Below are 13,241 nucleotides of genomic sequence, written 5' to 3' on the forward strand. Positions count from 1 at the left end.
CAGGGACACCTTCCACTAGACCAGGTTGCTCAAAGCCCCGTCCAACCTGGCCTTGAACACTGCCGGGGATGGGGCAGCCACAGCTTCTCTGGGCAACCTGTGCCAGTGCCTCACCACCCTCACAGGGAAGAACTTCTTCCTAATATTGAATCTAAACCACCCCACCCTGTCCTGTCCCTACAGGCCCTTGTAAAAAGCCCCTCTCCAGCATTCTTGTTGGCCCCTTTACTCACTGGAAGCTGCTCTAAGGTCTCCGGGACCCTTCTCACGGCTGAACAAGCCCATCTCTCTCAGCCTGTCTCCACAGGAGAGGTGCTCCAGCCCTCAGAGCATCTTTGTGGCCTCCTCTGGACTTGCTCCAACAGGTCCACATTCCTCCCGCCCCCCTCGAACAGTACTAGGAATCAGCAGTGGTGTCACTGCAAGTCTCTAGCCATGAAGCAGACCTGGGAAGCTTGCAATTCCTCCCTAACTAATCCCAGAGATTTCTCATACAACACTGCTTACCCTATGTAACACGTGTTCAGTTTAAAGCATTCCTGTAGTAATCAAGACTATTAGTTCTTAAATATACTAACTTGTGCATTCAAAAGTAACCCTCAAAAATCTTTCACCAGAATAGTGAAAAATAAATAAAAAAATTAAAAAAAAAAAAAAATCACTCTAATCACTCAAAATATTTAAAGAACATCCTAGTTTACAGTCCATTTAATTCTTACTGGAATTACTACATTTACATTCTTCCTAAAAGACAGTATTATGAACACAACACCAGATTAGCGAAATTTGAAATTCAAATCCTGACAGAACATTGCAGAACGTGGTTGTGTAACGACTTACAGCATGTTTTTGCCAGCACTCTCTTAAAACAGGTCTCTTCTTTTTATGAACTACAACTTCCTGCATGTCTTCGAGGGAGGGATGCTGGCCAATTTCTTCTTCAAATGGCAACATGTACTCATCTACTGGGCCTAAAGATAAAAAAAGAATTTAACCCACAAATTTTTATTAAAAAAAAAAATAAAATAAAAAGAGAGGGGAAAAAAAAAAAAAAAAAAAAAAGGCTGGTATCTCAGCAGCGCAGTCCACAGTGAGACTCTTCCGAAGCCGTTTGCTTCCCACGGCCATTCCAGGCTCATCCTGTGACGGGTTAGTAGCAAGCAGTGACTTAAGATTCTAAGTAAGCGCAGTGGCATTTCCAGGAGCCACCAGCCTCTGCTCCCCGGCGCCTGGCAGCCGAGTGCAGCTCCCGGCCCGGCTCCCTGCAGCTGAAACCTTGGAAGCACACGGGCGGAGGGGGGCGCTCGAATCCGCGGCTTCTCCCCCGCCTCTGCCAACAAATCCTAGCCAGGGGAAGAGACATCTTCGTCCAGCATTGAAGTGCGGGCTCCCGTGGTGTCTCATTACCAAGCAGGCGCCCGATCGCCGCTTGTGAGCGTCACCAATACCACAGATGCTACAAAGGACGAGCCTGCAATAGCAACTGCTGCACCCCTCTGCAAAAGAAACATGCTGCCGCCTCCTCCAATCCACACAGGCCAGGACATGAGTGCTCTTGTTGAAAGCTAAGCCTAATGGTCATCCTTAACTGAATAAGACAGACAAGGTTTGCAGGCTGAATGATAAGTTACATATCTGTCCTGGGTTCAGCTATAGCAGTCATTTTTCTTCTGCTTAGTAGCTGGTGCAGTGCTGTGTTTTTTAACTTTCAGCCTGGGAACAACGCTGATAACACCGATGTTTTTAGTTGTTGCTAAGTAATGTTTATTCCAACCAAGGACTTTCTCAGTCTCATGCTTTGCCAGGGAGGAGGGGAAGCCGGGAGGAAGCAGAGACAGGACACCTGACCCAAACTAGCCAAAGGGGTATTCCATACCACAGCACGTCATGCCCAGTATATAAACCGGGGGGAGTTACCTGGAAGGCCCAGATCACTGCTCGGGTCGGGCTGGGTATCGATCGGCGGGTGGTGAGCAATTGTATCCTCTCCCCTTGTTATTTCACTAATCGTTATTATCATTGGTGGTAGCAGTAGTGGTTTTGTGTTATACCTTAGTTGCGGGACTGCTCTTATCTCAACCCGTGGGAGTTACATTCTTCCCATTCTCCTCCCCATCCCTCCGGGAGCGGGGGGAGGAAGAAGGGGGAGGGGGGGGGGGGGAGTGAGCGAGCGGCTGTGTGGTTCTGAGTTACCGGCTGGGCTCAAACCACGACAATATCGTATGTCACCGTAATACAGATTTTACGTGCTCAGATAAATGTCTGAGAAAAGAGGAAAAGAAGAAATGAATGGTACACTATGGATCAGGCCAAGGAGACTTTGCGAAACAAACCAGGCACCTTCTGAAAAAGACAACGAACCCCAAACACACACATTTGCAGAGTGAAAATGGCAGTTGTAACTGCAGAGCTACGCCAGGCTGTGCTTCAGGAAGGCTGCTCTCCTTCCCTGCAGTCTCCTTTACCTTCTGGAGTAATAACCACAATGCCAGAGACCTCTATGACACATCTCTAGTAGGATATATGTACGTATGTTTTACAGTACATGAAAAATCAATACAGAACGTGGGGCAGCCTCAGAGATGTGTGCAAGATTGTGTCAATCCTGTTAGTAAACAGCTTAACATTTTTAAAAGGGTAAAATCTCCCCCGTGGCTTCTGCTCCATGAGCAATGTCTGCAGCAGAAAAGCACTGCTTGGAACAGTAAAACACTGTGTGGCCATGCGCTAGTCTGCTGACATCTCCAACCCATCTTGGGTTTTCACACAGATACCTATCAGCTGCTCTGGGCTCCCGCAGGAGAGCTTATGACAACCATCACTAGCCCAAGCGAGACAGTCACCTTTAGTTGAATTTAGCTGCTTCAGACTAATTTAGCTAATTTGAATTTAGCTGCTTCAGACTGTACTGCAAATGCAACTTTCTTCCAAACAAAAAATGGTCTTGAGCCCTGTCTTTTGTCTTGTTCTTGATTAACCCTGACTTACTCTGGGCACCCAAAAAAGATCTCCATTCACAAAATTTAAAGACTATCCATACTTGAAACAGGGTATCTTCAATCTTTTCTTGGTAGCTTAAAAACTGGATCCAATAGTCTGCTTTATGAGGAAAACACCTGTGATGGACCCATGGCTAGCAAGTATCAGCTGCGGATTTGTCAGACTTTGCTGTATTTTCCATCTTTAAGCTACTGACAATTTATGAGAAGTTCTGACATCCATATGAGCTGAACCAATGTTACATCAGTGACAATGAAGAGAAAGGGAGGGTAGGGAGGTCCTGAACCTACATGGAACAGGCTCACTCCGGCACCTATGCTTAAACCAGACACAGCAACTTTTCTATGTCCCACTGCTGACAGCTGACCTCCTGATGCACTGAAGAGCAGTTTCCCATGATGAAGGGCCAAGGGGGAATCTTGCATACGCTGATGAGTAGCTAGAAAATGGTTAACCTCTTCAATGCTCTTTGTAATAAGGTATATGTCAACCTATGAAAAATTCTTCATGTCTTTCAGCCTTGTAATTCCCTCACTGACACTCTCTGACATTAGGAAGTTTTACGCCTGTCTTCTATGGGCAGCACTAAGGGGCAAGTTGTTCTCCAGACACTAAGGTGTACAGCAGGAGACATCAGTTTCTCAGCAGGTGCTGGTGAGATATCTCTGTTACCAAGGTTAATCTCATCTGAGCTTTTGTTTATGAAAAGCAGCAATACCTTTAAATAAACTGACTGGCACTGAAACTGTCAAGCTGAACTCATAAGAAAATCAAACACATTAGGTTGGGCATTCCACAGTAATTCTCCCCTACCATGACCAGGTGGAGAAATGCAACAGGTATCCATGTATCAAGGGACACCAAGTACTGAAGTGACTAAATTACGAAGTGACCACATGATGTTGGTGTTTCATTTATTTCCCCACAAAACTACCACCCTTATGAAAGTTTATTACATACACCTGCCAGTTTCCTGCTTTAAATACACCTCTCACAAATTACATGGAATATTTACACAAATTGAATATGTTGCTTACCATCTGAGGCGGTACAGCGTGATGCCAATTCCCAGAGGACTAATCCCATGGCATACATATCTATTCTCAAAAATGCATCCCTTTGGAAGTTTATAGCCCCTTCGAGTACCTCAGGAGCCATATACCTTCGTGTACCAACCTTGAAAGACAATAAAGCGCAAAAATTTGTACACCAAGAATCAAACATGACCATTATTACCACTCTACCTGGTGCTGTTGTAATAATGCTGGAGACCAGCACCATTTTTTGGTCAAAGATTAGAAAATAGCCATGGTTATCCTTGCTTAGGACTAAATCTTGGAAGTTTCTTGTATTCTTACATCCAAGAGTAAGTAAAAGGAATTAGAAACAATCATATAGACTGGGCCCTATAAAGGATACAAAGCAGGAAAATCTGAATATATTTTAAAATAAGACATTTGTGTAACAAATCAACATATTTGCCACCACCATTCCATATTTTCTCTCGTTGATCTAGTTGAAGATGTCTTTGTTTACTGCAGAGGGGCTCGGCTAGATAACCTTTAAAGGTCCCTTCTAACCCAAACCATGCTATGATTTTCCAGATTACAGGAAGGCCACTATTCTTATTTTCTCATGTCATGAAGACATGAAATATGCTTATGTTTCTCCCCGTGACAGGAGCAGTAATAAAAATACCAAAGGAAAACTAGTGAGCAGAGTGCAATTTATACTGAGAAAGTTACATGAAGTCACTTGCACAAAACTGGCTATTAAATGAAAACTTTGGGGATATCCATTCTTTGTGACTACAGTCAATGATGAAATTATGTCCTCCAAATAAATCAGAACTTGTCTGGTGTCTGAACAGGATTTTCTTCACTATTTAAACCTTGACAGTAATAGCTATGTTTCTCTTCAGGAGTTTTACTGAGGTTTTATAATCTTACTGCATGTCTTTTGTTTTTGTCACTCAACAATGAACTGTGGCCTTCTATCTAAAATTAAACACACTTAGTTTTCCAGAAACCATAATGCTCTAAGCTCAAGTTTGTTATTTTAAAAGTATATGGTACAAAAACAGCATCCTGCTGCATGACCAGTGCCTGATTAGTACTGTTGTCATTTTAGGAAAGTGACTGTTGCAGGGTCATAAAGCTAGAAACTGGCTGCCAGTGTCATTCCTCAATTTCTGAACAGGATCTCAGAATAATTAATAAAACATGGCAAGACCAAATCCTCTAGTAAGAATCAAAATAAGGGGAGAGAGAGAGAGAGAAAGGGGCCATGTAATAAGCTGGGGGGAAGGCTGTGATCTGTAATTATCTAAAGAACTGTTTCACTCGTAAGCCTGTGAGAAGAAAGCACAAATCGCCACATTCCTTAAAGGTCAACAAAGACAGGGTTGATGACACAGTATCCTGCGCGTGAAGAACACCTAAACTATTGACTTCTATTCACATTCAGTTAACAGTTGTAAGATTTATGTAAACAGATCAGTGTTTACCTGTCCATGTGTATCCCCTGCAGACTTTCCAGCCTCAAACTTTAAAGCTAGACCGAAATCAGCAATACAAGCTGTAAGATTATTTTTCAGCAGCACATTCTTGCTTTTGATGTCCCTTTCAAGTTAAGGAAAAAATAAAAAATAAAAATTGAGATCTAGAACATGAAATATCATATAAAATTCTACGAAAAAAAGTAAAACAATAAACCAAAAAACATTATAATGCAAAAGGCAAGAAACTTATAAATAAGCATTCCATTTAAACAACAAAAGAATAATAATAAAACCTACGCTTGTACAACTTTATTCTTATGGAAATACATGAGATAGCAACTATCACTTTATGCTTAAAACATACAGATTTATAAGCATGTTGTGGAACAGAAACAGAGTAAAATGTTACTGCAGGCTTCAATTACAACTACATTTTGTTTGTTTAAATAACAGGAGACAAAACACTTTGAAAAAAAATGAATCTTCATTGTTTCTAACAAGGAGATACATCATCTCCTGCAGAAAGAAAAGGTAATGGACTTGATCCAGGGATTCCCATCTGTCCTGTCTCTACTGTTCCCTCCCCCTTTACTCCTCTCGCCTCCACCTCTTTTACCATCGGCCAAGCAGTTTTACCATGACATTACAAATTCTGCAGAATCTGTATTTCTCTTACTCTGCATCTCCATCTTTTCACTTTGGTTACCTCTATCATTTCAGGTCTCTACTTCTATTAATAGTGTTCTATATTTACCTCATTTAAAAAAAAAACCCCAGCAATTACACTCAACAATAGGCATAACACTGCTTACAGTAACCGCTTCTGTTCAAAGCATTCAGTATCACCTAAAGTTATGTATGTTAAGTGTTTAAGTTGTTCCAGATAGCTATAATGCTAATTATTTCGTATACCACATAGGGTACTTAATTAACTGTATAGAAAATGAATCTGTGACATTACAGTCATGACACGAAGTTCTATAAACCATCAGCTAGATTATTGTTTAGGCTGAGCAGGTTTTTCTTATGCGGCTCTCAACCATTCTGTAAGGAAGGTATCAGAGAGTAATTATTTAAATACTTCCTATCTATCCATGTTTCATACCCTTTAGGTCAAAGCTGAACACTAACAATCACCTGAAAACACTTTACATATACTATACCTATGTGAGATGGCAGGCTTATGTCCATCTTTTAGCCCTGGTATATCCTCATGAAGATAAGCCAAGCCTCTAGCCATCGTCTGAGCTATGTGACAGAGCTCGTTCCAAGAAACCACGTTAGCCTTGAGAAAGTCTGTTAATGAACCCTGCATAGGTAAAACCAGCAAAAACAGAATATCAACAATTACAGAATCAATTTCATTCTCATCTACTCATAAAGAAAAATTCTAGCTGGCCTCCATCATTGAGAAACGCGATGCACCTGGTTGCCTTTCTCTGTTTTCTGATAGACGATGTAATTATACACGTACATACACAAACAACTGCTAAACAACAAAAAAATAACCTCTGCATTGTCTCTAGTCCGAATAGAATAAAGGTGCCTCTATACATCACCTCTACAAGCAAAAAGTGCAGTGAACTCAAGTTCAGTGGCACACTTGACAACGAACTACACTTAGCTGTGTCAGAAATGGAAGCCAGACTTTAGACATTTAAATTCTTTATAAAGAGAGCCCTGTTTTTACAAGTGTGATTTATCATCTTCCAGGAACATGAAATTACAGGTTAGATTCACCTTCAAGAATCTTACTGAACTGTGTACGACCATTCTTTAGGAGCTTTAATAGCCTGTCTTTTCTTGTGGACCAACAACAGTAAACTCCAGTTTCACAACATAGTTTCAGAGTTAAACATACACTATGAATAAATATAAAGAGATAATATACAGTAAAATTTATTCAACATAAAGCTCTTCTCTTCAAAGTCACTTCTACAGCGCACTCTATATACACATTTTCACAGATTTACATATTATCCAGATTGTGAGATGTCACTGTGTCACATGTTGCTGTGTGAAAAGCCAGCGCAAAAGGGAAAAATTAACAAAGAACTGTCAAAGTGTAGAGGCTACACTTCAAAAATAAAATTAAAATTCCTATTTTCCATCAGTCATCTCAGATGCCATCTTTCCAACAGAAACAAGAGGTTTTTTTTCAACTCTTAGACAAAACAAAACAAAAAATAGCAATAACCTTTCAGAAAGGCAAATTAGTTTGGTATTATCTACTTATCATGAAGATCTGTCAAAAAATGTAAACAGTTGGATAGTTCTAGTCTTCTAAATTATTAGAGCAGAGGCATAAGTGGGACAAAAATGACAGAATAAAGAATTTAACATTCCATACCAGAAATATGATCTATGACCTAACCTTAATGCATTAAAATGTCCATATTTTCTCAAATCTGTTACATGTAACATCTTCCTAATGCCTCCCTGCTGTGCCACTGCTAAGTTTAAGTTGGGGTATCTTGGCTTCCCCCTTCTTTTGTACTTACATCTCTGTGACAGTTATATGCATTTTAAAAAAATATCCAAGTGGCTAAAACAAAACAGTGAACATATTCTTATTATATATATTAATGTTTTTTACTATGGTTATCACAATAGAATGGATACATATTATTTCACTCTTACAGAGTCAAATCAACTAACACAAGTAGAACAAAAATAAAAAAAACAGTCTCTGCAAGATGGACTTTATTTCATTTATGTGTGTTTAGATGGGGGACATTAAAAAATACATGTTTGAAAAGCAAAAAAAAGTAGAATGAATTTTTGTTTTCGATAACATCTCCTCTATTAGGTGAAGACTGATGACAACTTTCTTAGCTGGCTGAAATTTAAATAAGTACATATCCAATGAAAAGAGACAAGCTAAGAGTAAGCAAAAACTATTTTAAATTTTATTTCTTAACTGCCTCAAGTTCACATCCGTAAGAAATCTCTAAGGCTGTTCTTCCTCTGCCATAATCATAAGAAAAGAGCTACGCTGAGAACTAAACATACCTTCTCATGAAATGCTGTAATTAACCAGAGATCAACGTCAATGCTAGTGCCTCGCTTCTCTGCGCCAATGAACTGCAAAATATTGTCATGCTTCATCCCAGGTAAACTGTAAATTTCATATTCATTCTGCCATGACTGTTTGTCCTTGAAACAAAGAACACAAACCACATTAATACTATAATGATGAGTACAAGAGGTACTTGAAGTACTTTCCCTGACAGAAGTTACCACCTACAATTTACGACGCATTTGTAAGTGATCTGTCAAAATAACTAAAATCTTTTGGGGGCGGGGGGGGGGGGGGGGGGGGTGCGCAAAGAGAGGATTTACAGGGCAAAGAAAGAAAGCATAGTTTATGGTATTAACATTAAAAATTATAAATGTTTAGACTAATAACTGTATTTATGCTACAAACTACTGATCTAACATAAAAAAAAGATGAAAAACCATCTTCACATACATTACATATTCATATTTGTCTGAAAATTGTCTGAAAAAACTTAATTTGTTGTAAACAACCATCAACTGCTGAAAACAATACCTCAGCTATCACACGTATGAACCATGGAAACACAGAAATCTGTAGATCAGGACTGGAGTCTACATAAGGCAGATCATTACAATAGCTTTAGTCTTAAGAGCATAGTTCAATTTTTGTATTTTATAAATCTACAAGAACCCCATAAAGAATTAGAAACAGGTTTTCCTTAATTAAAGATAACAAAGTCTCAGATATAGCTTATGTTGCGCTGATGGCTGAAACCAGCATAAATACATGCCATTTCTCCTAGAAGGATAAGAAACTACAGATGTATTTATTCAGCAAGTCACACTTGGTTAATCATCACAAAACACAAGCACGTTTCTTCACCTGAAGCAGCAGTGAATATTTTTAATTAATTTAAAATCTATCCTAATATCATTGCATATGATCACTTTATGTTCTTTAACTGAAAAATTATGAGCAAAATCTATTCTAAACATGGCTTTCAGAGGGTACTTGCTGGGAAGTAAATATTTCACTTAATTATATTTAATTTGAACAATCACCTCACGAGTTTGTATTTCAGGACATTCCTTCCAAGTACAATTTAATTTGAAAAATATTGACAAATTTTTCTCAACTGATCAAAAGATGTATGAGAGCTACTTAAAACTACTCATGCCAAATAAGTATTTTTATGACAAGAAACATTAAAGTTTCACTGAGCTTATTTCAGTAATATGCTTGCTGCATTAAAATACTTATTTTAATTAAATAAAGCTCTACATGTCCATTTTTCAGCTCAACATTTCCATCTAGATTTACATTATATATTGAAAAAGTTCTAAAAAGCCTCTTATTGTGACTAGAAAAGCTGTTTAACATTATGACATTACAAGCAGGACACTAAGAACTTCTGCTTACCTGAATAGGGAATATTTTGACCGCAACATACTCATTTAGTAGTTGAGCTTTCCATACGCAACCAAATCTTCCCCTAGCTTTGATCTCTAGTAGCTGCAACGGCTTCAAACCCATCAACGGTGAAGGTGGTGGTGGTCCAGGATCCTGAAATTAGGTTAAACCCACTAATGAATTTTGTTATTATATGTGCTATCTATGACGACAGCCCTAAAAATAAAGGCTTGTAAACCGCAAGAGATTTGGTATTATGTACCCAACCGCCCTTACATCAAATTATCTCAAAACAAACCAGAAACAACCCAGCAGCGCTTCTCCACAGGAAAGTAAAATGCAATTGTAAAACATGCTCAGAATTAATGTGCAAGCAACAGCATAGCAACAGTTACAGTATAACTCTAACCACATGTAAAAGCACAGCAGAAATGAAGGAAAAAAGATAATCAAGCTTTACTTGTTACTTTTTTCAAGAGAATCAAAATAAGCACCTTTGATACATTTAAGGCTTGGTTGGTTGGTTTGTTGGACATACACGTGATCCTTTCAAACCTTCAGTTCAATGACTTGGTGACTTGACTCTACAAAGCCATTAATTCCATTTCTGAGTGACTGACACTGCACCCCTCAGCCATCATCTGGGAAGCAGAAGAGGTCTACATCAGCAGATTGGCTGGGGGCAGCAGTGCAGAGCTGGAGTGAATCCCCTTGCTGTGTGCAGTGACCACATACTGATTCGGTTCTCACAAACCATCAGAGCTGATACCAGCACAGCTCTACTTCAGTAATTCCACTGTTTATGGGAGACATCAGATTGCAAACCAAGATGGGGGCAGGCCATGCTACTACAAGGTCTTAATCTTGTAATAAGTACATCACTAACTTATTTTTTCATTCAGAAACCACTGAACCACATGCACAGCACAGGCATTTGGCACAGGAAACCAAGTGTCATCATCTCCACAGTCAGCCCTCCAAGCCACACTAATGGTGGTGTGAAGAATGACAGCACCAACGCTTCAACCTACTGATCCACTTTGCTCCCAACTTTTGCTACTGTAGATAGCTGATAACTTACTGAAATGCAAGTACTTGGCTGTACCCCAGAAACAGAACTAGAATTAAATTTAATAGATTACCTTGGCATATCTCACAGTGTTTGTAATTTACTGAGGGGCTAGCCCAACAGTTCCTTTTCCAATATGACAGCACAGGCTAGGAAGCACCATTGCAAGTGAGACACAGCTTCCATGCAGCTATCCATACAACCACCAATATTACTTCAGATCTGAATAATTTCCCTTTCTGGGAAAGAAAAAGTAAAGGCTTAAGGAATATCCTGTATTTTCTATTTTATACATCTCTTACATATCACACACATCATCTGACTGAAACAAGTAGATTTTTCAACTTTATTGCCAAAGATGTGCTTCTGTCTGGGCTGTCCTTTCTTCTCCAGCCTACCATGGTGGATTAGTTGTACTTACGTAGGCTTCTTCCCTACCATGAACAAATGCATCAGACTCATTTACAAACGCCTTTGGACCGAAGAATGCCGCCCTATGTACAGAACATGACTGTCTTCTGTATGATCGCTGTTTTTTGCAGGAAAATAAGTCAAGTTCTTGTCTATAGTGGTCACCAAGCAGAATTACCAACACTGTCACCACAAGATACAGCTCTACCTTCCTTCCACAGTCTCCCAAATAAGTTTAAACCACAATTTGTTCTTCAGTCCAAATTACTACAGAGAACTGTCGATGTCAATGGAAGGGGTGATAGCTTGGGAGCACACTGCTAGATCACACAGATGGGAAGAGGATGAACGGCTGCTTTTACTAGCAGTGCAGGTCTATGGAGACCACAGAACTGCACCACAACTCTCAGTATCACATGTGAAAGAAACAAACATAAAAGTGAAAGTTAGGTGTAGCTTTTAAATTATATCCACGCTGCAAAATACAATGAAAAAAACCCCACAAGTCTACTGTTCAAAAAAAGTCTCCAAAACATATATTTGGCTTCTCTACTTTGGTTTAAAGAGAAAGAATGAAAAACACTGGAGTAAGTTGCTTCTACAAAACAAATGAGAGTACTCAAAAGTTAAGTATTGGAGCACTTCCGTGCACAACGCAATCTTGTGCATGTTAAAAGACACATTTTCTGAAGAACTGTGGTTTTAAGTATACTTTACTATTGCGAGAATGGAGACAAGTGCTTCTGTATTGAACACAAATTTTTAGTAGTTTGAGTGCAGGAATAAATAACCATTGTCTTGTTTCTTATTAAGCAACAAATACATCCTTAAAGAACAACAAGCTTCGTAGAGAGAGAGATTTACAGCAATTTAAAGAAGCTGTAAGCTAATTCCACAAATTAGTAACTAAAAGAAAATATGCTTTAAATTCAAATTAAAAGATACATTACAATACTACCTTCAAACAAATAAGAAATCCTTTTGCAAATGTGACAGCAACAGATGCTTAAATTTGTTACATCAAAATTGATGGGTTTAAACTGGACAAGCAAAAATACAGAAAATGAAGTTTCAGAGTTAAGTTTTCCCTCCCGTGCTGCCTTTCATTCAGTGCCAAAGCACTTTATGAATATTCCAGGCACCAGGGAAATCACTGTCCTTAATTTGTAAGTTACAGTTCCAAGAAAAACTAGAAACTAGATGCCCAAATCTACTCACAAAAGCTGACTAACTCTTAACTGTTATTTTAAAGAATCCTGAGCACTGTGTAGCATCTGGGGATTTAACATCAGTTAATTAAAAAAGTTTTTAAAGTCTTAAACCTAGCAACTTGCTTAAATTAAGAGAACAATTTATGGGAAGTAACCTCAAATCTCACTTTGCTTTAGTGGCTAGAACCCCCCTTTCTTTCCATACACTCCACCAAAAAAAACCTGCTGACGTTTTGAAGCACACTATATGAATTTTTTCTTGACAATCAAGCAAATGATCATTTACTAGTTCTCAAATATTTGATGAAAAAAAATTGCTTCTATCATGAGAGAAGGCACTAACTCCTCAGTAAGAAGTGGCCAGCAAAAACTGGTGCTTGTTACTTTCACATTAGACCACGATACTTTTCATACACCTGAATTTCTTATTTTCTAGAAAATGCTGGCATTTCAAAGTATTTTCCCACTACCTTATACAGCAACCTCCTATGGTTCCCTGCACATTTCCCTTTCCTGTTGAAACATTTCTATAATGTCAAAACTTTCGGTGTGCTTATGAAGCAGCAACACACACCCACACACATAAATCAAAACAAACCCAGATTTAAAATGGAAAGTGTAATTGCCTTCTGTTAACAT

The 13,241-nt window shown here is 39.0% G+C and overlaps 1 protein-coding gene and 1 long non-coding RNA gene across 5 annotated transcripts in view; one reads left to right on the forward strand and one right to left on the reverse strand.

Moving 5' to 3' along the window:
• The window catches only part of ACVR2A (activin A receptor type 2A), a 70,772-nt gene that overhangs the window by 3,926 nt on the left and 53,605 nt on the right, over window positions 1–13,241 (reverse strand). For all 4 annotated transcript variants that reach the window (XM_030486995.1, XM_030486998.1, XM_030486996.1 and 1 more), the window contains 6 exons: window positions 9,921–10,064; window positions 8,513–8,656; window positions 6,664–6,809; window positions 5,507–5,621; window positions 4,038–4,176; window positions 841–971 (listed from right to left, as the gene is read on the reverse strand). In XM_030486995.1, the coding sequence (XP_030342855.1) occupies window positions 841–971; window positions 4,038–4,176; window positions 5,507–5,621; window positions 6,664–6,809; window positions 8,513–8,656; window positions 9,921–10,064 (819 nt within the window). The remainder of the gene's footprint in view (window positions 1–840; window positions 972–4,037; window positions 4,177–5,506; window positions 5,622–6,663; window positions 6,810–8,512; window positions 8,657–9,920; window positions 10,065–13,241) is intronic.
• LOC115608314 lies at window positions 2,819–2,960 on the forward strand. The gene is made up of 2 exons (XR_003991502.1): window positions 2,819–2,848; window positions 2,879–2,960. It is a non-coding gene; the product is annotated as an uncharacterized LOC115608314 (long non-coding RNA).

This window comes from Strigops habroptila, chromosome 5 (genome assembly GCF_004027225.2).
Source record: "Strigops habroptila isolate Jane chromosome 5, bStrHab1.2.pri, whole genome shotgun sequence".
NCBI classification, from domain to species: domain Eukaryota; kingdom Metazoa; phylum Chordata; class Aves; order Psittaciformes; family Psittacidae; genus Strigops; species Strigops habroptila.